This window comes from Taeniopygia guttata, chromosome 12, assembly GCF_048771995.1.
Source record: "Taeniopygia guttata chromosome 12, bTaeGut7.mat, whole genome shotgun sequence".
NCBI lineage: Eukaryota > Metazoa > Chordata > Aves > Passeriformes > Estrildidae > Taeniopygia > Taeniopygia guttata.
In genome coordinates this window covers 441,164-462,180 of record NC_133037.1, presented here as the reverse complement: position 1 = coordinate 462,180, position 21,017 = coordinate 441,164, and the positions used below count along the sequence as shown (strand labels likewise).

General features: G+C 48.7%; 2 protein-coding genes across 3 annotated transcripts; one reads left to right on the top strand and one right to left on the bottom strand.

The window, feature by feature from the left end:
• Positions 1-690: 690 nt before the first annotated feature.
• SEC13 (SEC13 homolog, nuclear pore and COPII coat complex component) lies at positions 691-7,463 on the bottom strand. 2 transcript variants are annotated; one of them, XM_072934819.1, is made up of 9 exons: positions 7,387-7,463; positions 6,697-6,741; positions 5,581-5,696; positions 5,008-5,159; positions 4,324-4,457; positions 3,411-3,544; positions 2,804-2,924; positions 1,898-2,044; positions 691-1,540 (listed from the first exon to the last, which is right to left on the bottom strand). In XM_072934819.1, the coding sequence occupies exons 2-9, from the start codon at positions 6,700-6,702 to the stop codon at positions 1,430-1,432; spliced, it is 921 nt and encodes a 306-aa protein (XP_072790920.1). In that variant the 5' UTR covers positions 6,703-6,741; positions 7,387-7,463; the 3' UTR covers positions 691-1,429. The 2 variants fall into 2 exon arrangements, with proteins under 2 accessions (XP_072790920.1, XP_012429146.3); XM_012573692.5 differs by lacking the exon at positions 7,387-7,463 and adding an exon at positions 6,950-7,036.
• LOC100222277 (cullin-associated NEDD8-dissociated protein 1) lies at positions 7,303-20,974 on the top strand. The gene is made up of 15 exons (XM_030283347.4): positions 7,303-7,436; positions 9,537-9,680; positions 10,906-11,060; positions 11,474-11,597; positions 12,186-12,442; positions 13,055-13,160; positions 14,218-14,363; positions 14,526-14,818; positions 15,223-15,364; positions 15,943-17,448; positions 17,810-17,905; positions 18,593-18,762; positions 18,866-19,030; positions 19,331-19,438; positions 19,636-20,974. Exons 1-15 carry the CDS (start codon positions 7,369-7,371, stop codon positions 19,861-19,863), a joined length of 3,708 nt encoding a protein of 1,235 aa, XP_030139207.4. The 5' UTR covers positions 7,303-7,368; the 3' UTR covers positions 19,864-20,974.
• The last annotated feature ends 43 nt before the right edge of the window (positions 20,975-21,017 follow it).

Here is a 21,017-nt window from a genome sequence, read left to right as displayed (position 1 = left end):
CTTTCTAGCCTGCTTTTTCATTATTTATGGCACAGAAAATGTATCGCTATTTGGGCAAAAGAAGCTCAGGGTCACTTTGCTCTCAGTAGTAATTATTAGTACAAACATGTTCATTCAGTCTTCATTCACTGTCAAATAGCTGATTTTTTCCCCTCTGATGGCTCTAGAGAAAAATTTCACCGTAAAGTTAATTACAGAATTCCTACGGGGCTGAGGGGAGCGGGCGCGGCGCCCTTCCCGCCCTTCCCGGCCCAGCCAATCAGCGCCGCCGCCGCCGCCCCGCCGCCCAATCAGCGCCAAGGGCGCGGCCGGGGCGGGGCTGTGCCCTGAGGGCCATGAACCTGCGGCTGCCGCTTTTCCCCCGGCTAACGTTCGTTTGAAAAATAACTTCAAAGTGCGCGAACGGGTTCACGTCCTTCTTTCTTCCCTCATGACGAGGAAAGTTGTAAGAGCAGAAAAGAGAAGCTGGCACTGCTTACCTTCTCCCTGGGAATTGCCAAGACCAAAGGAAGAGCAATGGCTTTGTAAAGCCTTGTCTCGTGATGTACCATCAGAAAAAAAAAAAAACACTAAAAAAGCCAAGCTCTTGCAAAGCTAATTACATGGATGGGAATATGTGACTGTGGCTTGGCTGCAGACTGCCTTGAAAAGGCAGTCCTGTGAAAAGATTATTTAATACAGAACACCGGGTTTTAACCAATAGGATTTATTCTGTCGGTATCTCAAAAAAAAAATCCAGACAACTGAGGTACAGTACAGAAGTGTGGCTAAAAAAAAATAAATCTTCAAACCATGGTTTGATTTATTGATGTTGGTTAAATAACCCAGTTTGAGATTATTATAAAGCAGAAGACATGTGCATTCCACTACTCCTTTTCATCCTCAATAAAGCAAAGAGACTTTCACCAAGCACGTTATTTTCAGAAAGACACAAATACAATGTCACTGCTACCAGCAGGGCTAGCTAGCACACTGCCAGCAAACCCGAGAACTCCACCAGCCCATTCCCTCCCCTGAAACAAAGTTCTGGTCTTTGAGGGCACAGGTATTTGTCCCCTGCATAAAGGAGTACCACACCTCATTGTTTTGACAGCTTCCCCCTTCTGTTGAAGTGCGTGAACTCTGACCACAGCACAGCCACTCAAATTTGACCCCTAAACCAGAAGAGCAGGGAATAATTCCTATAGTACCAAGGAGTAGTATCAGGCACAGTACTTGGCTATACCGTTTACCTTAAATTTACGGGAATGTCAATTAAGGCTGATTACCAACATATTGTAGCCTCCCAGTAATAGAGTGCTCATAAAATTGGATAATTGTTTCCCATGTTCATGTCCAGTTTAGATAAAATCAGTTCTCATCCATCTAAAGACACATTGCAAATCAGGGACAGTGATCACTCGTTGCAGCTGGAGTATTCCATTGTGCATCACTGCTCATTCTGCTGCCCTTCTGTCACAGCAGACACCCCTCCTTGGCCCTTGTTCACATCGCTGATACATGCCCACAGTCCGTCCACCGACTCCTTCCACAGTGTCACCTCAAAAACAGAGCAGGAACAGTTTTCAGCTCTAAACATATCCTGTTTCCCCTTTTCTTGGAGCTACCACAGCAGATAGCCTGCAGTCATACGAGCAGAGTATGTGAATTGTCAGTACCCCACAAATATCAAGTTCAGCCTGCATTTCAACCCTCCAGTAAGGACTCAGAATGCAGTGCGAGTGGTTTTCCAAAGGTTACGGTCTTCCTGCCCTCCTGATTAATCAGAAGAAAAAATGTCCCCATTGCAGCAAAGGAGACTCTATGACAGCCTGAGGTTAAACACTTGACAAGAGTCTCATCTCAGCTCCTCTGGAAACAGGGTGCACAGGGTAAAAGCCAAGGCAGCAGTACTCACTTTGTTGTCTCCTCCAGACACTGCCAGGATGTTGGCAGTGATGGACCAGCTCACGTGCCAGACAACATCATTGAACTTGTGCAGCAGCTTTGGTGACCAGGAGTTTCCAGAGGCATCATCGCATGTCCAGATAAACACTCGGCCATCCTGCAGAACACAGAGACCAAGAAGCATAACCCTGAACTGCCCTTGGAGCTACACTTCCAAATCACAGCTCGCACACCACCTTTGATGTGTCTGCATGGGTTTGTGCTCAGCACAGCAAGAAGCTGTCTGTCTCCTTGCTATGGGTAAAGGCAAGGCAGGAGTACAACTCTGATGAAAAAACTAACAAACAATGACTTGCAAATACCAGAGAAGAGCCATCAAAATACATATATATCAGCTGAAATACTTCCCCAGAATGAAATTTTGTTCTCCACTCACATGGCAGGAGCTAAGTAGTCTTCTTGATGTCAAAAAAGAAAAGCATTTACAGATTAGCAAAAAAACCACAACAGTCAATATAAAGGCTGATGACATCAGAGCTGATTAAGAATGTCAGTTATTAGAAAACACTATTTTTAGAAGGAAGTTCAGTAAATTTGATCCCAAAACACTAAGTATGACGTTAGTTGGAAAGTCTTCCTCCTAGTGAGACCATCCTGCTCATGATTTTCAAACCAGAAGCCAGTATGGTACAGAGGCACACACTCATAAACCTTTGTCCAGAGATGCTTCTATTGGGCTTCTGCAATTGGGAAGAACAGGAGTCAAAGGCTCTTATGCAGGGTCCCAAATATAGCAAAGGATTGCCTAGAGGACCTGTTACAGCAGCTCTATCCCTACAATTCCTTTACTAGAGAAATGGAGAAGGAAGCACGTGGAAGGGAGCACACCTAGTGCCTGCCTCCAAAGAAACCTCACCTGTGAGCAGCTAGCAATGGTGCTGGTTGGCAAACCTATGGATGGAGCCCAGGCCACATCTCGTACCCAGTCACTGTGAGCCTCCAGCTTCTGCTCTTCTTTCCACTGACCCTCTTCTTCCCTGAAAACACAACTACATCGTCAGAAGGGTAGCAGCAACATCCTTTATCATCCCATGCCCTGCTCGGGAAGGCTTTGGATTGTAGCATTCAAACCCCTTGTTCATCAATACAATGCAAAGCACAAGGGTTCCTTACTTCTCCAAAAATCTCTATGGCTTGAACTGACAAAATCCCTTCCAGGTGACAGAAAGCAGCACAGGCAAAGAGGTTCTGACCTCCAGTTACTGTCAGCAATCTGCTATTACCAAAGTGGCAACCAAAGACCATTACAAAGCCACCCTTGGAAACAAGATCACACAGGGCTGGCACAAAGGGCAAGAACCATGGGAGATATTGTGCATCACTACATTTCCATTTTTAAAACACTTCTCTAAAACAGTAATTTGAAGATGATACAATAGGGATGGCAAAAATATTACTTGAGATACTAACAGGGACACTCAAAGCCCAAAGTATCAGGTTTTATCTGGTGACAGGACACTTACTTCCAGATCTTGACCAGGTTGTCACAGCCACCAGATGCAAATCTTTTGATGTAGTTCGGCTTTTGACCAGAGGGCTGTTCTATAAGGCTTCCTGGTACAACAGCAGGAGCCCAGCTAACTGCATTACATCCAATCTAGTTAATGAAAAACATCACTGTTAAAAGTTGCTCACTTTCATTAACTAAAACAATAGATAAAGGCTGCTAAGGGAGTGAAGAACATGTAGCATACTTTCTATTAAGAGTGGGGAATAAGCCCATCTCAGAAAAACTGAAGCCTTACACAATGCTGGGTGAATATCAGATGAATAAGAAATCCAGATGCAGAGTAGCCTCACTAAGGCACTTACTCAGAAAGCCTGAGGTAGCGAAGGGTATTTGCACACAAAATAGTTCATCTTGGATATGTAAATTGGGGAGATAGAGACGGAAAAGATAACAGGCACATGCAGTTGCTAAGATTTAGGAATACAGGAGTAGAAGGAACCTTTGGTCCTAAGCTGAATTTCCTTATACTGGCCACTGCCATTAGCTTATTATGTTCTACTTAAACAAAAATCTCTACGATTTTGGGAAAAAAAACAGAAGTCCCACAATTTTTTTCAAGCTGATGCATGTATTCTTAGAACCAAGGCCATTTCTTACCAGGTAGCTTTCAGCACTGTGTTTAACAATAATGCCCAATAAACAGGCATTGCCAGTGCTGTTTAGTAAACTTCATCGTATTTCCACTTCACTATAGTGACTAAAACATATACCTTCCTACTCTGGATGAACTGAAACTATTCTTGGTTCTAGATGTTTCACATAATTTCATCTCATTTCAGTACTTATCTACTCCTGTCTCTGAGGCATCACCTCGGTGTTATCTGCAGCTCTGGGAACTCTGAGCTGCCCCAAAGGACCAGACTCACCGTGTGTGCATTGCTGATCTTTTTGACTTCCCACTGCCCATCACCCGTGTAGCTCAACAAGGAAATGGCCCCGTCAGAGCTTCCACAGGCCAGGATCAGTCCATAGTCGTGTGGTGCCCAGCAGACAGAATTCACTGGGAAGGGCGAGACAGACCAGATTACAGCACAGGGACTACCTAAAGCTGACTGACCAATTCACTGACTGGTATCAGTGGCACAGTCACCAAAGCAAGTGGCTTTGAAAGCTGAGAATGAGTCAAATTTCAGCAAAAGCCAGCCAATTAGCATTGTTTACTGAGTAACAGATCTGCATTGGGAGGGTAATCATCTGAACACGACAGTTTCAATTCTAAAACAAAATTCAGCACGGTTAAATAGTTTTTCTAACTGTAAACAGTATTTTCCTCAAGAATTCAGTTCCCTGACATCTTTATTTGCAAGCTGACTTATTTGTGTACCAACACCTATGGACACACAGTATGAATCAGTGGTGGGTTATCCAGCAATACAACCGTAGGGAAATGTCTTGTTAGTGCTGAACAGATTTACTCTCTCTTCAGTTGTTATCCTTTTCTTTTTGACACAGGCTTTATTCCTTAACAGTAACAGATTTATTTCAGTCTTACCCAAATCCCCTCATCTCCTCATTTTTCCTTCCCAGCTCCACACTCCAGCCCTCCATACCTGAAGAATCATGTCCTGTGTACTCGTAGGTCTTTTCCCAAGTGCCATTTTCTTCCTTCCAGATGATAACCTTCCTGTCATAGGAACAGGAAGCCAAGATATTCCCATACATAGGATGAGCCCAGGCAACCTGCCACACGGGACCTTCGTGCCTGCAAGAAACAACATCATTAGGAAAAGCTGAGAGAAACCCCTTGCAGCTGCCTCACAGATCACCATTGTGAAGCGCTGCGCTGGGAGGGATTAGAGCTCTGACATGAGGAATGAGTAATGCCAAGATGGCAATGTTAGTGCCCCGACACAGGGTTCTCACTGTCACAGAAAATAATTCCAACTTGTAGCAGTATATTACTTCTTGAAAATCACACGTGCACAGTACTAAATGAACGACCAAGCCCCACTGTGCTTCCCACTGGGGCTCTGTCCCCACCCCAGCTCTGAGAAGTTCCTCAGCACAGTCTTGGAGGAGTTCACCCTGCATGCAAGTCAACCTGCACTCTGTGCTGCCCAAGGGCAAAAGGCCAAAGCACCAAGATTTTGCCCCGATTAACCTCTCCTGGTGTGACATCTCACCCCCTCAGGTCCGCCATGAGGATCTGCCCCCCGTTGCGGACATCGAAGATCTTCACGGATCGGTCAGAGGAGCAGGTCGCCAGGCGCGTGCCGTAGTAATCCATCTGTGCATCGTGCTGCAAGGAGAGAGGGGAAGGCTGTGCTCAGCACGGTGTGCCCGGCACGGTGCGCTCAGCACGGTGTGCCCGGCACGGCGACTGACCGCTGCAGCACAGCCACCCCAGGCCCCGCACACCGGGTCAGCAGAACTGTTCTAAACAACCCATGCATGCCACACAAGCAACTAGTTTCCCCAGCTGCTTCCTCAATCACTACACAAATGTTACACAGGAGTCCAGGGAATTCTGAGCAACGACCACAGCATTTTCATGACAGGGAATAGAGGCTGCTGACTACAAAGCAGTGAGCAGTTATGTATTTCTGTTTCTTAAAACGTGAAGTGGGTGCACAAATAATGCTCTTAATTATATTTGAAACTTCACCATCACTGAACCACAGAATCTTTAAGGCTGGAAAAGACGTTCAAGGTCACTGACTACAACCTTTGACCAACGGTTGTCTCTTGTCACTATGCAGAACACTGCATACAACAACCAGTCATTTCCTGAACACCTTCAGAGATGGTGACTACACCACCTCCCTGGGCAGCCCTTTTCAATGTTTAATAGCCTTTTCTGTGAAGAAATTCTTCCTGGAGAACTAGGCTCACCTAACTGGGCTCCTTCCTTCAACAAATTACTTTGAAGCGTTTCTTCCTACCCACAATAATACATCTACTCCCAGATACATCCACTTAAAGGAAAACCATTTTTATCAGCCAAAGGTCTGTACCAGCAAATATACACACATCTCTATTATTTCACAGAAACAAGCCTTAATTTTCACGTGAAAATTAAGATTTTAAATAATTTCCCCTTTTCCTCCCAGCCAAGTTTTCCTCTCCACGCAGTATAAAACGGCAATATCAGGATTTCACACAGCGTTCTGCATCCAGGACCCCACAAGTGCGCTCTTACAGGAGCACATACGTGCCGCCCCGAGCGCTCGCAGAGAGCCCCGGAGCAGCTCTGCCACAGCGGCCGCCGGCCCGGGCGGCGCAGCCCCCGGCACACTTACGATCATGTCCTCGTGGGACGTGTCCACGGTGTTAATGACCGACACCTGCGGGGAGAAGGAACACAGCGAGCTCAGCGCGGCCGCGGCCCCTGCGGCCCCGGTCCATCCCCGGCCGCCCCGCCGGGTCCGGTGTACCCCGTGCCGTGCCCGGTGCCGCGGGAGGCCGCACCCGGCTGTGCTCGGGCCCGCACCGGGACCCCGCTCCCTCCTGCCCGGCCCCCCGCCGGCCCGTGCCCGCCCGCCCCCGCCTCACCATGGCTGCTCCCGGCTCCCGGCCCGGCTGCTCCGGCCCCGCCGCTCCCGGCCCGGCCTCCGCCCGCGCGCTCAGACGTGGCACGCCGGTCCCGCGCACTACCGGCCCCGCCGCGCCCCGCCCGCCTGCGACGGCGTTCCGCTCGTGCCGGGTTCCGGGGCGGCCGCTGCCTCGGCTGGGCCAGGAGAGGGCGAGGGGCGGGAGCGGGCCTGCCCTGTCCTGCCCCGAGGGCCAGAGGCACCGCCGGGCGCGGACAGAGCCTTGATCGGCCCCCGGGCGCTGCCCCGTCCTGCCCCGGCCGCGGACAGAGCCTCTGTCGGCCCCAGAGCCGCCCGGCCCGGCTCCTGCCGCCGCCTCCGGGCCGCCCGGCACGGAGCGGAGCGGAACGGCCGCGACCCGGGCCCGCAGAGCCCTCCGCCATGGCCAGCGTCTCCTACCACATCTCCAGCCTGCTGGAGAAGATGACCTCCTCCGACAAGGACTTCAGGTGTGGCACGGCGGGACGGGCCCCGCGGGCGGCAGCCACCTGCGGACACCTCGGGGCCCTGGGAGGAGGGGGCTGCCCAGAGCGGGGTCCGCACAGCGCTGTTATTTACAGGGCATCAAGCCCATTGTGGCCTGGCTCAGGGGGCATGGGACAGAAGCCAGCGGCGCTCCCCTCCCTTGCCTAGACTGGTGCTTGATGAAAGTGGAAGGGGGAATAAGTCCGGGCAGCTGGACTCCAAATTCTTATTTGTTTTGTGAATAAAGAACATCGTAGCAGAAATGCTTCTAGTTTCTTTTGATAATTGGTGAGTAGTCAGTGCATTAAAAGGGGTGAGTAGACCCCCATGACCAAGCGTGATAGATGCTGCACATACTGTCTCTGCTCAGGCTGCTTGGAGAACTTTTTCTGTGTGATGGGAAAATGTGCCTTCCTAGCAGAACTGAGATACTTTTATTTCTTTGTTTATGTCAGCAGAAAAGTTGACATCTTTTTAGGGTTAAACAGATGGCTCGATATGTAAGGCACTCTATCAAAAAGTAATTAAAACTGACATGTATGAAAGATTTCATTCCTTAGCATATTGTTCTCGCAGTTTCAAACTGGAAGGTAATGTTTGGGCCAGACTTGGTATTTTGAGGTCTAAGAGAGGGGTTAGTAATAGCCTAAAAGTAGGTTGATTTTTGTAGAAGCTGCTGACGTTCTCAGATGTTAAAATAGGTACTTTATAAAGAAGTCAGTGGTGGAGCAGTTGTACAAACAGTTTTGTTCAAAGAAAGTTACCACTCCAAATGTGCCCGACACCAGACACGTCATGTCCCAGAGGTACTGCAGGGCCACTTCCACTTCCTCCCAGCACATGGCCAAACATGACCTGTTACGGGGCCAGGTTTCTCTTGTTGCCCCTCAGGGATGGATCTGCTGGTGAGATCCCAAGCTCCTGGGGCAGGATGGCAGCAGGCAGCCAGGCCAAAGCGGGATGTGTTGCCGCGGAAGGCTCTGTTCAGCCTGTGGCCATAATTGGTCATGCTGGTCCGACACAGACGCTGAACTGCGGAGTGCGGCTGAAGAGCGCTTGCAGAATCACAAATAGACTGCATGTTAACATCCTAGGGCACATTACTGCTGTTTTCTCAGGCTGGATTCCGGGCTGGCTGGGGAACAGCACAGCAGTCCCTGGTTCAGATGTACCTCATTACTGCTCAGGAATGGGCTTGCAGGTTGAAGCCTCAAATGATGACCTGTACATGAGAGCTCTTATGTGCTGAATGAGTGACATCAGAGACTAATTTAAAGAGGAGCTGTCATTTTGTAACAAGAGAGGACTTCCTGGTTCCTGTCAGACGTCCATTCTGTGCGGGGCTAACATTGGAAAGCAGCTAACACACGATAGCCGCACTGAGATTTCTCAGAACCTCAGAGTCCTATACCAGCACCTTCTGCACTTCCTGCTCCTGGGAAAAGAGATACTTTCCAGAGCTTCTCAAAAGAGATACTTTCCAGAGCTTCTCAATATCCATTCTGTTCCTGTTAGAAAACTGTCAATTGGGTCTTTGTTTTTCTTCTAATCTGTAATGATAGTTACTTGACTGGTTTTGCTCACAGCAATCTAAATGTAGCCTAGTGCACTTCTGAGGTGTAGTTTGCTTGGAGTCATGACTTTCTTTTTTCATTTTTGAAAGTCATAGGGCTTGACCATGCCTGGGGTCATATTATCAGTGCTAAGTTAGCCAGAAAGAACAGAGCTAGGTGAATTCTTAGACCCCAGACTGCTTTTCCTAGGCCAGGTGAAAAACTGGTTAAAAAACCCATCATTATTTTTTTCTGGCATAGTTAACCATCTTCACTTAGTCACTGAGAAAAATACACATGCTACATGCCACTTTTAGAGTTTTTGTTTACCTGACCCCTGTTAGGTAGTTATCTACTTGTAAAATAGTATTAATTTTCCTTTTTCTTAGGACAGTGTTGTAAGTTACTCTTTGGTAGTGTGTTTTCAACTAGTGTTTTAGCACTAGTTGCCAAATTCTGTCCAGGTGATGCAAAGGTGATGCATTTGTGTCTGCACATCAGCCAACCCACTTTCTCCTTGTGTCCTTTCAGGTTTATGGCCACCAATGACCTGATGATGGAACTGCAGAAAGACTCAATAAAACTAGATGAAGACAGTGAGAAAAAAGTTGTGAAAATGCTTTTGAAATTGCTGGAGGACAAAAATGGGGAAGTACAGAACCTTGCTGTCAAATGGTAAGAGCCTAGGCAGTAATGGTCATGTTCCCTGGCACTAATAAAATCATCACAGACTGCAGAGAGTGTGAGAGCAGAGCCTGGCCCTTGACACCTCCCTCAAACCTCCTTTGCAAGGGACTGCTTCTCTGTTGCAGGCACTGCACTTTCTCCCCTTGTAGACACTCACAAGGGGTGGGCACACAGGTACCTTTGTAGCAGCAAGAGATGATTTTGGAAGTACTTCAGTGTTTGTGTTACAAACCTTACCACATGGAAGGTGGAGCCCTAGGATTTTATTTCTTCAGGGAGAAGCATACTGCAAAATTTTGCTCATCAACCTCTTGATCTCTCTCAGGCTTTGAAATCCAGTGCTGAATTTCTCCGTGGATCTGTCTTTGATAGAAATGGTACTAAACATGTACAGCCCTTATAGGCTTTAATTTCAGGTCCAAATCCTTCTCTTCAAAGGAGTTTTCATTGAACTTTATAGTGCACTTGGATTTTTCCCTTCCTTGACTCTTGAGTGCAGCCGGTGCTGTTGCTTTTGGTGCTGTGACCATTCCCATATTTTTTTAATCCAAGTGAACAAAAGTAGCAGGTTCCTCTATTAGTGAATCCTCTGATAAAGGGATCCTGCTGCTGACATGTTCTTTCCCATCTCTTTCCCCAGCATGGCTAAGTGGGCGTGTTCAGTCTAGAAATGCCATTGAATGGCTCAGTTCACCAGAAAGGTGGGCCATTTAAAGACAACTTTGGGTTCCTCTGTTTTTTCCTGCTGTGGATCCTATTCGTATTCCCTTCTTTTCAACCACGTGCTGCTTCTATCCCTGTTCTTTCCCTGTTATCTTTGGCCCTTTCTTTTTGATTCCCACTGTCCTGACTTCTTTTGGCCCTGCTCCTGTATCTCCTGTATCTGCTTTGGGTTGGTTTATTCTGGGTTTTAAAGCAAAACCATTGGGCACTGAGCGGAGGACCAACTTCTCAACTTCTTTGCGTGGTTATCTCTGGTTGTATTTGCAGTAAGTCCATACTCATTGCAGTCTCTCATCCATCCAGAGTGTGATAATGAGGAGGCCTCAAAATGGAACCAGGAATATTTCCTTTCCGTGCCTAAGGAGGTGCTTAGAGCAAAATGTCAGTCATTCCCAGATAGGTGGCCAGGATCTTTAAGAAGGAGCAGTGTGATGGTTTGAAGGATGAGGACAGTTGGACACTTCATCCTGAGTGGCTTCTCCTCCTGCAGCCTGGGCCCGCTGGTTGGCAAAGTGAAGGAGTACCAGGTGGAGACCATCGTGGACACGCTCTGCACGAACATGCTGTCGGACAAGGAGCAGCTGCGAGATATCTCCAGCATCGGCCTCAAAACAGTTATTTCTGAGCTGCCACCAGCTGCCACAGGTACACTGTCTGTTCCCATTTGTCACCGAGGGACGGGCAGTCCCAGCCTTTGGCAAACGGGGGGAAATGTAGAGTCCAGAGTCTAAAAGTTACCAATTCTTTACTCACCTGTCAGAGGACAATCTGCAAAATCGGGAGGGACAGTAGAGCTGAGGTACCAATGGGATGAAAGACAGAATTAAATGAAAACTTGAGCTGTGTTTGGAGCTATGTATCATAAAAATGCATAAGCTTTTCAGGGGATACCTGAGGCTCCCAGCAACAGGATTTTCCTCTGCAGCCATCTCATGAATCTGTCCTGATTAGATCTCCCAGTGATGATTTCTTTTTTCAGTGTACAAGGGATTGAATGCTTCCTAGCAGCAAAAAGACCCAGTGTTAACTGAGAGCAGAAAAAAATATCTCTCTTGCAGGTTCCACCATGACAGCAAATGTGTGCAAAAAAATCACAGCCCAGCTGACAGGAGCCATTGGCAAGCAGGAGGATGTGTCCGTGCAGTTGGAAGCTCTTGACATCCTGTCAGATATGCTGAGCAGGTACCAGAGGATTTCCTTCTGGCAGCTGTGCATAAAAGAGGGCTGCAGGGATGTGTCTGTTTTTGATTTCTTTATTTCCCTAATCCTATTACTGGGACTTAAAAACATAGGATTTGGTTGGCTGCTCCTAGGGAATATCTGAGTAGAGCAGGTCCCAGCAGGGATGAGAGATAACATGCCAAGCCTTTCAGTGCTTGGGAATGGCAGTGCCTCTGGTGATGGATCCCACAGATGCTTAGCTCACATGAACGTGGGAGGGTGAGGGCAAAGCAGGGAGGTTTATTTTAGCTCTATGAGCCCATCACACATGTTTGTTTTTTTTTTTCCTGGCTGCCTCTTTCTCTTGTTGCATAAGTCAGAGTGACAGTGTCGTATATCATCTGCATGCAATAAATTATTAGCACACCCTTGGTTCATCCAGAAGGACACAGTCAAAAACTCCTCCATGATGGAGACAAATATCCTCTCCCTGTGTTTTACAGACCAAGTCAGTGTTCAGACCAAAATGACAAACCCACCCTTCTCCCACCCCTTTTTTTTTTCCTGAGCCTTTGACTTTCACCTTGTGCCATGTTCTGTTTGTTGCAGGCTGGGAGGAACACTCTACTCATTCCATTCCTCCATCCTGACCTGCCTGCTGCCCCAGCTGACGAGCCCCAGGCTGGCAGTACGTAAACGGGCCATCATTGCCTTGGGGCACCTGGTCTTGACCTGCAGCAGCAACATCTTCTCAGAGCTTACAGAGCATCTGCTGGCAGAGCTGAAGAGGAACGAGTCCACATCTACCACCAGGACATACATTCAGTGTGTGGCTGGCATCAGCAGGCAGGCTGGGCACCGCATAGGTAGGATGAGCAGCTTGAAATGGTGCTGGGAAATGTACATGCATTTTAGAGCAGCTCCTCTTAATGGTAAAAGAAGAGTGCTCATTGTTCTTAATGTATTAGTGGTTTGTGCTTGTGATCCCTTCTGTGGCTCTGCTCTGGTTCTCTGATCTCCACTTGGAAAGGAGGCACCAGAGTGTCTCTCTGGCTGCCCTTCGCTAGTGACTAACATCTTCCCCTCAAGATCCTGCAGCTTTAGCCTGGTTTGAATTAACACCTCCGTGAACCAGGTCAGTGGGTTCACCCGCTTTCAAATGACAGAGGGGATGGCAACATATTGTATTACTTGTCTAAAAGACCTGCCAGAGTTGAGATTAAGTTCTAAGACATCTTTAATCACAGCTCTTCCTGTGACAGAAATGCCAACAAGGGGCTGCAGACAGGGAGCAGGGATTGCCTGCTGAAAAGCAGCACAGCTGGTTTTGGGGGGCTGCTGGCTCCTTGCCCATGAGGTCTGGAGCAGGAATGCTCTCTCAGGCACAGGAAGGAAGTGGCAGCTGGCTGAGTTCTCAGCTGCCCAGGTGAGTGAAGGCTGGAATGGATTTTCACTGCTGCTTGCTTTGTCCTTCCCAGGAGAACACCTGGAGAAGATAATTCCTCTGATTGTTCAGTACTGTAACGTGGATGATGATGAGCTGCGAGAGTACTGTTTCCAGGCCTTTGAGTCCTTTGTGAGAAGGTGTGTGCCCTTGGGGAACGCCTCTGCACCATCCAGTGCATCTGTGCCCTCCTTGTGTAAATATGGTGTATGTTCAGCATCCTCGAAGGAGGCCTTGCTGCAAGGATTCCTGTTGGGAAGGAAGACAGTTCATGTTTGAAATCTCTTCTGCACATGCAGAGTTGTACTGGAATCATAAGCTGCTTTACCTCAGCATGTGAGGCTGTCCTTCTGTATTAGTTTCTGTATTAGTTTTGCAGGAGTGGGAGTTTTCCTTGTCCTTGGAGTGTTCCTTAGCCAGAGGGAACTGCCTCGCTCCTGGTGCCTGGAGGGAGCTGGAGGTAGCAAGGGGGTTGGGCAGAAGAACTGCTGAGCTGCAGCTCTCCTGTTGTTTGGTCAAGCATTTGGAAAAGGAACCCTGCAGAGTTGCTGAGGTGTTCTCCCAGGAAGGGAGGATTCAACCAGGGTGTGTATGTGTGCACTGACACATCAAACTACGGCTAAAATGCCAACAGTAGGTTTATTTCTTTGTCTTGCTAATAACACTGGGTGACAGAGACACATGGGGACACAGGCTCTGTTTGGCTTAGTTATCCCATCTGAGAGAAGGGCAAGGGAGCTTGCTGCCTGCCTCACTCTAACAAAAGGCTTCCTGTATGTCTGTGAGAGTGTATTATCTCTCCACAGGAATGGTACTTCTGAAAACAGGCAGAGGATGAACACCATTAGGTATAATAAATGGATTTTTCCCACACTGACATCTTTAGCATTCCCAGCCGCAAGGTCACTTTGAGTAAAACTATTCACTCCTCGTCAAATTTTCTGGTTTTAACTCAGTCCTCCCCACAGGATGAAGGCAATTTATTTATTTATTTGTCCGTATAAAAATTATTGCAGTCTCCCCATAGGGGAATGTGGCCTTGCTTCATGCACAGCAGGAAGGAACATCTTTGGTTCAACTCTAATCATCAGCATGGTCTGTGAAGCCCTTTGTGATCCTTTTGAGATTAATAATATTGTTTGGATAATTTAAACAGCTTAGTCTCCTATTAACTCGTACAATTTTCATTTGTGATAGGTGCCCAAAGGAAATGGAGCCTCACACCTCAAGTGTGATGGGACTGTGTTTGAAGTACATTACCTTTGACCCAAACTACAACTATGATAATGAGGAGGAAGAGGAAGAGATGATGGAAACTGAAAATGGGGAGGATGAAGAGCAAGGTGCCTGCTTGTGAGGATGGCTGTGCTCAGCAGAACACGGGGTTAACATTTCTCCCCTTCCTGCTTTCTCCTCCTGGAGAGGGCAGCTCTGAGGATCAAGTGATCCTTTAGCTGCAGTTTTCTCATCATGCTGCACCTTGTTTCCCCTTGTGTTGTTTCTAGAAAGCGACGATGAGTACAGTGATGATGACGACATCAGCTGGAAGGTCCGCAGGGCTGCGGCCAAGTGCCTGGAGGCCATTGTCAGCAGCAGGCACGACCTCCTGCAGGACTTCTACAGAACTCTCTCCCCAGCCTTGATAAGCAGGTTCAAAGAGAGGGAGGAGAATGTCAAAGCTGACATCTTCAATGCTTACATCTCCTTGCTGAAGCAAACACTGCCTACCCAGAGCTGGCTGCACTCTTCGGATGCCTCTGGCAAGGATGTCGTTCCCCTGACAATGCTTCAGAACCAGGTCTGTGAGCAGGTGGTGGCTGGGTTAAATCACAAAGCAGTGAGAAGTAGGTGCCTTGGGAATGTGGCTAGCTGAAAGAGCCCTGGGGCAGGCATCTAGAGGGCCCTGATCCAGAGAGGGCTGCCTGTTTAGTGTCTGTCTTCTGCCATTCCTGGGGAAAGAGTGCTGGCACAGCACAGGAGCATGGGAGTACAGCCAGCACTGCTCCTCCACCAGCCCTGACATGTGTGCAGCCTGAGTGAGGCAGGGTGGCGTCTGGGTGAAGTGTCTGGCTGGTGCCTTACTACAGCTGTTGCTCAGGAAACTCATTGAATAAACAGTGGTAGAAATGCACCAGAGCAAGCCTCAGAGAGCAGCTGGGATGACTGAGGTGTCCCATTTTCATTTGCTTCTCCAAACTGCAGGTTCCCAACATCATCAAGGCCCTGCACAAGCAGCTCAAAGAAAAGAGTATCAAATCAAGACAGTGTTGTTTCAGCCTTCTGACAGAACTGGCCAGTGTTCTTCCTGGCTGCCTGGCAGATCATATACCTGCACTTATCCCTGGTAAGTGATAAGTGTGGTCTAGGGTGAAACAGCAGGGCTGGCAAAATCCATTCTGAACACATGTGCTTCTTGCCTGTGTGTTCCAGTTTTATTCCTGTGAGTTATTCTGCTCAGCATTAGGACAAACACATGAAATTCTGCTCTGTGCTGATGTGCTGAACAGTTCCCTTGTTAATTCTGGCCTCTGCACTGAAAGCCAGGATAAAAATGTCAACTTCATTTCCATAGTCCCCTGACAAGATGCTTTTGGGAGGGCCTATTCCAGTCTCCTCTGAAAGCAGGTGAAATTGTACTGTTACCACACTGAGATCAGAAATACAAATGCCACTTCCTTTTGCAAAATGCATTGGCATTTAAAAAAATCTTTATATTGACTGATTTGCACCACGACATTTTCCTCTGAGCTCTCTGGCCGGTGGGCTTATGAAGCATCCCACTGCTGTAAGGCTCAAGTCCCACCTTTGCTTTTGGTGTGATTGTACAGTGAATATGAAAAAAGTCTCCTGTGATTGTCCCTGGCTGGATCCATGGACCTCTTTCTTTGGGAAAAATACGACATCATATCTTCTTCTGCACAGGTATTGTTTTCTCCTTGGCGGATAAATCCAGCTCCTCCAACATGCGGATCGACACACTGTCTTTCCTCCACATCCTTCTCTGCAACCACCAGCCAGAGGTATTTCACCCTCATGTCAAAGCCCTGCTGCCTTCTGTTGTGACCTGTATTGGAGACCCCTTCTATAAGATCACGTCAGAAGCTCTGCTGGTAACTCAGCAGCTTGTGAAAGTCATCAGGCCTTTGGACAAACCTTGCACCTTTGATGCCAAGCCCTATGTGAAGGACCTTTTCCCTGGTACTCTGAAGCGGCTGAAGGCAGCTGACATCGACCAGGAGGTGAAGGAACGTGCCATCTCCTGCATGGGACAAATAATTTACAACTTGGGAGACCATTTAAGCACTGACCTCCAGCCAACCTTGAAGATATTTCTGGAGAGGCTCAAAAATGAAATCACCAGACTGACAACAGTCAAAGCATTAACCTTAATTGCTAGTTCTCCACTTAAAATAGATTTGAGACCCATCCTAGGGGAAGGTCTCCCCATTCTAGCTTCCTTCTTGAGAAAGAATCAGCGTGCCTTGAAACTGAGCACTCTGAATGCGCTGGACATCCTGGTGAAGAATTACAGTGACAGCCTCAAGCCTGCCATGATTGAGGCTGTCATAACAGAGCTCCCCGTCTTAATTACCGAGAATGACATGCACGTGTCCCAGGTGACCATCATGTTCCTCACGACTTTGGCCAAGGTTTATCCATCCTGTATCTCCAAGATCAGTGGCTCTGTCCTTGCTGAAATCTTTCAGCTTGTCCACTCACCTCTGCTACAAGGAGGGACCCTGAATGCCATCATCGACTTCTTCCAGGCACTGGTCCTGACAAAGACGGCTGCCGTGGGTTACCCGGAGCTGACGAAGCAGCTGACAGCACCCGTTTACTCCTCGGGCTCGGCCGGGGCCTCGCTGACCTTGCACAAACAGGCGTATCACTCCATCGCCAAGTGTGTGGCAGCCCTGTCCTCAGCCTGCCCAAAGGAAGCCCCTGCAACAGTGAGCCAGTTTGTCCAGGACGTGAAAAGTCCCAAGTCCAGCCCTGCTGTTCAAGTGCTGGCTTTCCTCTTCCTGGCAGAGGTGGGCCGCACCACGAACCTCAGTGCTCAGAGGGAGCTCAGAGCCGTCATCCTGGAAGCGTTCTCTTCCCCCAGCGAAGAGGTGAAATCCGCCGCCTCCTACGCGCTGGGGAATGTCAGTGTCGGGAATCTGAAGGAGTATCTGCCCTTCATGCTGAAGGAGATCGGAAGCCAGCCCAAGCGGCAGTACCTGCTGCTGCACTCCCTGAAGGAAGTGATCAGCTGCTCCCCAGCTGACAGCCTCACGCCCTACGTGGAGGATATCTGGGCTCTGCTCTTCAAGCACTGTGAGTGCACAGAGGAGGGGACACGCAATGTGGTGGCGGAGTGCCTGGGGAAGCTGACTTTGGTGAACCCAGCTGAGCTGCTGCCCCGGCTGAGGAAACAGCTGTCAGCAGGTAATGGGTAGGACAATGACCAGAGTGGGGAAATGCTGCCTTCTGATGGAAATTCGTTTTGTAAACTGCTTGTGGGTACAACAAGGAGCAAAGCCGGTTGAGAGGAGAGCAAGTAATAAGGTGGATCTCTCTGCAAGGGGGATCAGAGGTGCACTGGTACGCACAGGAACAGGAAAGTACAGGGAAAAGAGACTACACAAGGAGATTGTGCAGGAGCAGATAAAAACAGAGTTGATAAGAAGAATCCTCTACTCCCTTATCTCTGTAACACGTGTAACAGGACCAAGGGCAGAATATGTACTAGAGTTACAGCAGTGATTTTCTCCCTTGATTTTTCACTGTTTTCCCCTCTTCATTTCAGGCTCCCCACATGCCCGGAGCACTGTGGTTACTGCCATCAAGTTCACGATTACAGACCAGCCTCAGCCCATTGATGCTCTCCTGAAAGGCTGCATAGGTAGGCTGGTTTGGACAGGGGTGTGAGCTGGGGGCATGAGAGGTTGGGTGTTGTTAGCAGCTCAGGGATTTTCCATTCCTGTGTGAACCTCATCTAGTCCGGTTAGTTTTTATCAGTATTTCTCAGCTTTTTGGATTAAACAGCAACCCTGTACTGTGAGTCTTCGCTAAATGCACTGATGCATCGCTCTTGGGCATGTTCCATTGGTTTTTAGAGTGCTTAAGTTCTTTCTGCATGTAAACTCAGAATTCCAGCACCCCACAAAAAGGATCTTCAGAAGTATAACCTACATGAGGATTGTTTGATGTCCAAGGAGCCTACACATGGATCTCTTGTCTAAAACTGGCCTTTCTGTTTCAAAGAAGTTTGATCAGATGGGATGTAAGCAAGAAAAATCCCCCACAACTTCCTTGAATAATAAAGCTGCTTATTTGACTTTAGGGTGAAGTAGCTAGAGTCACATCATTTGTTTTTATACCCAAATGCAGGATAGTCATGTTTCTTTACTGTATCTCAAATGGAGGGAAAGCATCTCAAATGGCTCTGACAGACTGTGCCACTAGTTATTTTACCATAAATGCTTTCATAACCAGCCTCCTTGAAATACATCCCAATGTACTTTAAAATACTGCAAAAGCGTTGCATCCTGTTGGCTGCAGGACTGACTGATGTGTTCTTACCCTACAGGTGACTTCTTACGAACTCTGCAAGATCCAGACCTGAACGTTCGCCGCGTGTCTTTAGCCCTGTTTAATTCTGCTGCTCACAATAAGCCTTCTTTAATCCGGGATTTACTGAACACAGTCCTCCCCAGCCTGTACAATGAAACCAAAGTGCGAAGGGAGCTCATCCGGGAGGTAACTGGGTGCCACACGGTGACTCACAGCGGCGGCGAACCCCCGAAGGAGCTGCTGCCCTGTCTGCTCGTTGGTGACAGCTGTACTCTTTGTTTTGGCTCAGGTAGAGATGGGGCCATTCAAGCACACAGTGGACGATGGCCTTGATGTGAGGAAAGCTGCTTTCGAGTGCATGTACACCCTGCTGGAGAGCTGCCTGGACCGGCTGGACATCTATGACTACCTGAACCACGTGGAGGATGGGCTGAAAGATCACTATGACATTCGGGTAGGTGCTGTGCCCTGACTGATGTCGTTTTCTGCGAGGGTCTGGGCTGTAATCGGGCTATGTATCCCCAGAGCCCCGTGCAGTGTCCCCAGGGCTGTCGGCCCTTTGCAGACACCTGCAGCACTGCACACACCTGGGCCAGCTGCAGCTCCAGCCCCCTGGCTGCCAGGGATGCACTTGCAGCTCAGCAGAGCCCCTCACACCAGTGCAGAGAACTCAGCAGGGTGCAGGTACAGCCCAGCCTGTCAGCAGAGCTGGGTGCCCCAGAGCACCAACCCGTTTCCCTCCCCTCCTGCCCAGATGCTGACGTTCATCATGCTGGCGCGGCTCTCGGTGCTCTGCCCCAGCGCTGTGCTGCAGCGGCTCGAGCGGCTGATTGAGCCCCTCCGGGCAACCTGCTCCACAAAGGTAAGCGCAGGATCGTGCAAGGGCCCGGGGTGGCTCCTGCCCGAAGTTGCTTCTGCTCCTGGCCTCTCCCTCAGTGCTGCTGAGCCACGCTCACTTCCCCAGCTGGAAAGTTCTGTGCTGGCCTTTGCTGCTGTGTTGGTTCTGTGGCTGTATGGGCTTTTCTAAATGCAGCTGAAAACGGGGCTTTGGATTTGCAGGTGAAAGCTGGTTCGGTGAAGCAGGAGTTTGAGAAGCAGGATGAGCTGAAGCGCTCAGCCATGCGGGCAGTGGCTGCTCTCCTGACCATCCCTGAGGTGGAGAAAAGCCCAGCAATGGCCGAGTTTTCATCCCAGATCAGATCCAGTCCTGAAATGGCATCACTTTTTGAGAGCATTCAGAAAGACTCTGCTTCCCTTCCCACCTTGGAGTCAATGGACATGAGCTAAGATGTTTTTCCACACCACCCTCCTGCCCTTGGGATGATGGGTGGGGAGGAACAAATGCCACTGAACTGCTCTCCTGCCACAGCCAAGTCCAAGTCCCTGGGCAGCCACAGGAGAAACTGGGGATGGTGTGTTAAATGTGACAGCTGGACATGACTGGCTTGATCCAGCTGCATTCCTCTCAGACAACTTCAGAGATTTGGAAGGAGACCTGAGGACAGGGAATATACCCTCATGTAGGGGAGGGGTTGAAAGATGAATATTCCCATTTTTTAGGAAGTTTTAAGGGGTGCACAAAGCCACTGCAGTTGTGGTTCCATGAACAATGGAAATTACTTCCTCAAATACTCCGTACTGCAGTACAAAGGTTTTTTAATCACTGCACATGCACTTTCTACCTTAAATTGCCCAAGAATGTATTTATAGTGTTTAACTAAAAAACATGGCTAAAAACTGGAAGCCATGTCTTTATTAACGAGTTCATCCCACAGGCCTTTTGGGAAGGAGACTTGCACCTGGCGAGCTGCTGAGGCTGCACAGGGCAGGGGCGTTACCTGACACCCCCACTCTCCTCCAGGGGTTCAGTTTGGCATTTGGGCAATACAAAGCTTTGTTGCTTAGCTTTCATATTTATCGTTTTGACTGCAAAATACCTCAACCGTCTTCCCTGAGGGATGATTAGTGACTGTTTCAGTGAGAAATTGTGCTTAAAGCTTTGCTTTTTACTAACACTGTCTTCTCTCCCCACTTGGAGCACCTTGGTGTTGGTGTCACCAGCCAGAAGGGTCTAGGGGTCCTGGTCAAACACAAGCAGCAGGTGTCTGCAGGAGCACCGGTGGTCAGTGGCAGGCAGGAGCCAGGGGTGCAAGCACACAGCCCACAGCGGGTGCTGTGCTCAAATCCTGCTTTCTGTGAGAGAAAACGCCTTAAGAGACAAAGGTTCTAGCAGCCAACTAGAAGATGAGGCCATCACAACACATTGCTCTAGCCATGGGCTGCTCTGTGCTTTATTTTCTGACAGAGTGGTTGATGTGAATAGTATTTATAGTGCTGTGTGAAAGGACATCTGTTGTCTGGGTGTATAAAAAATAAAATACACTTGTGAAGCTGCGTACCCTGTGTTCACTGACCATCACTACGACACTGCTCCTTGACGG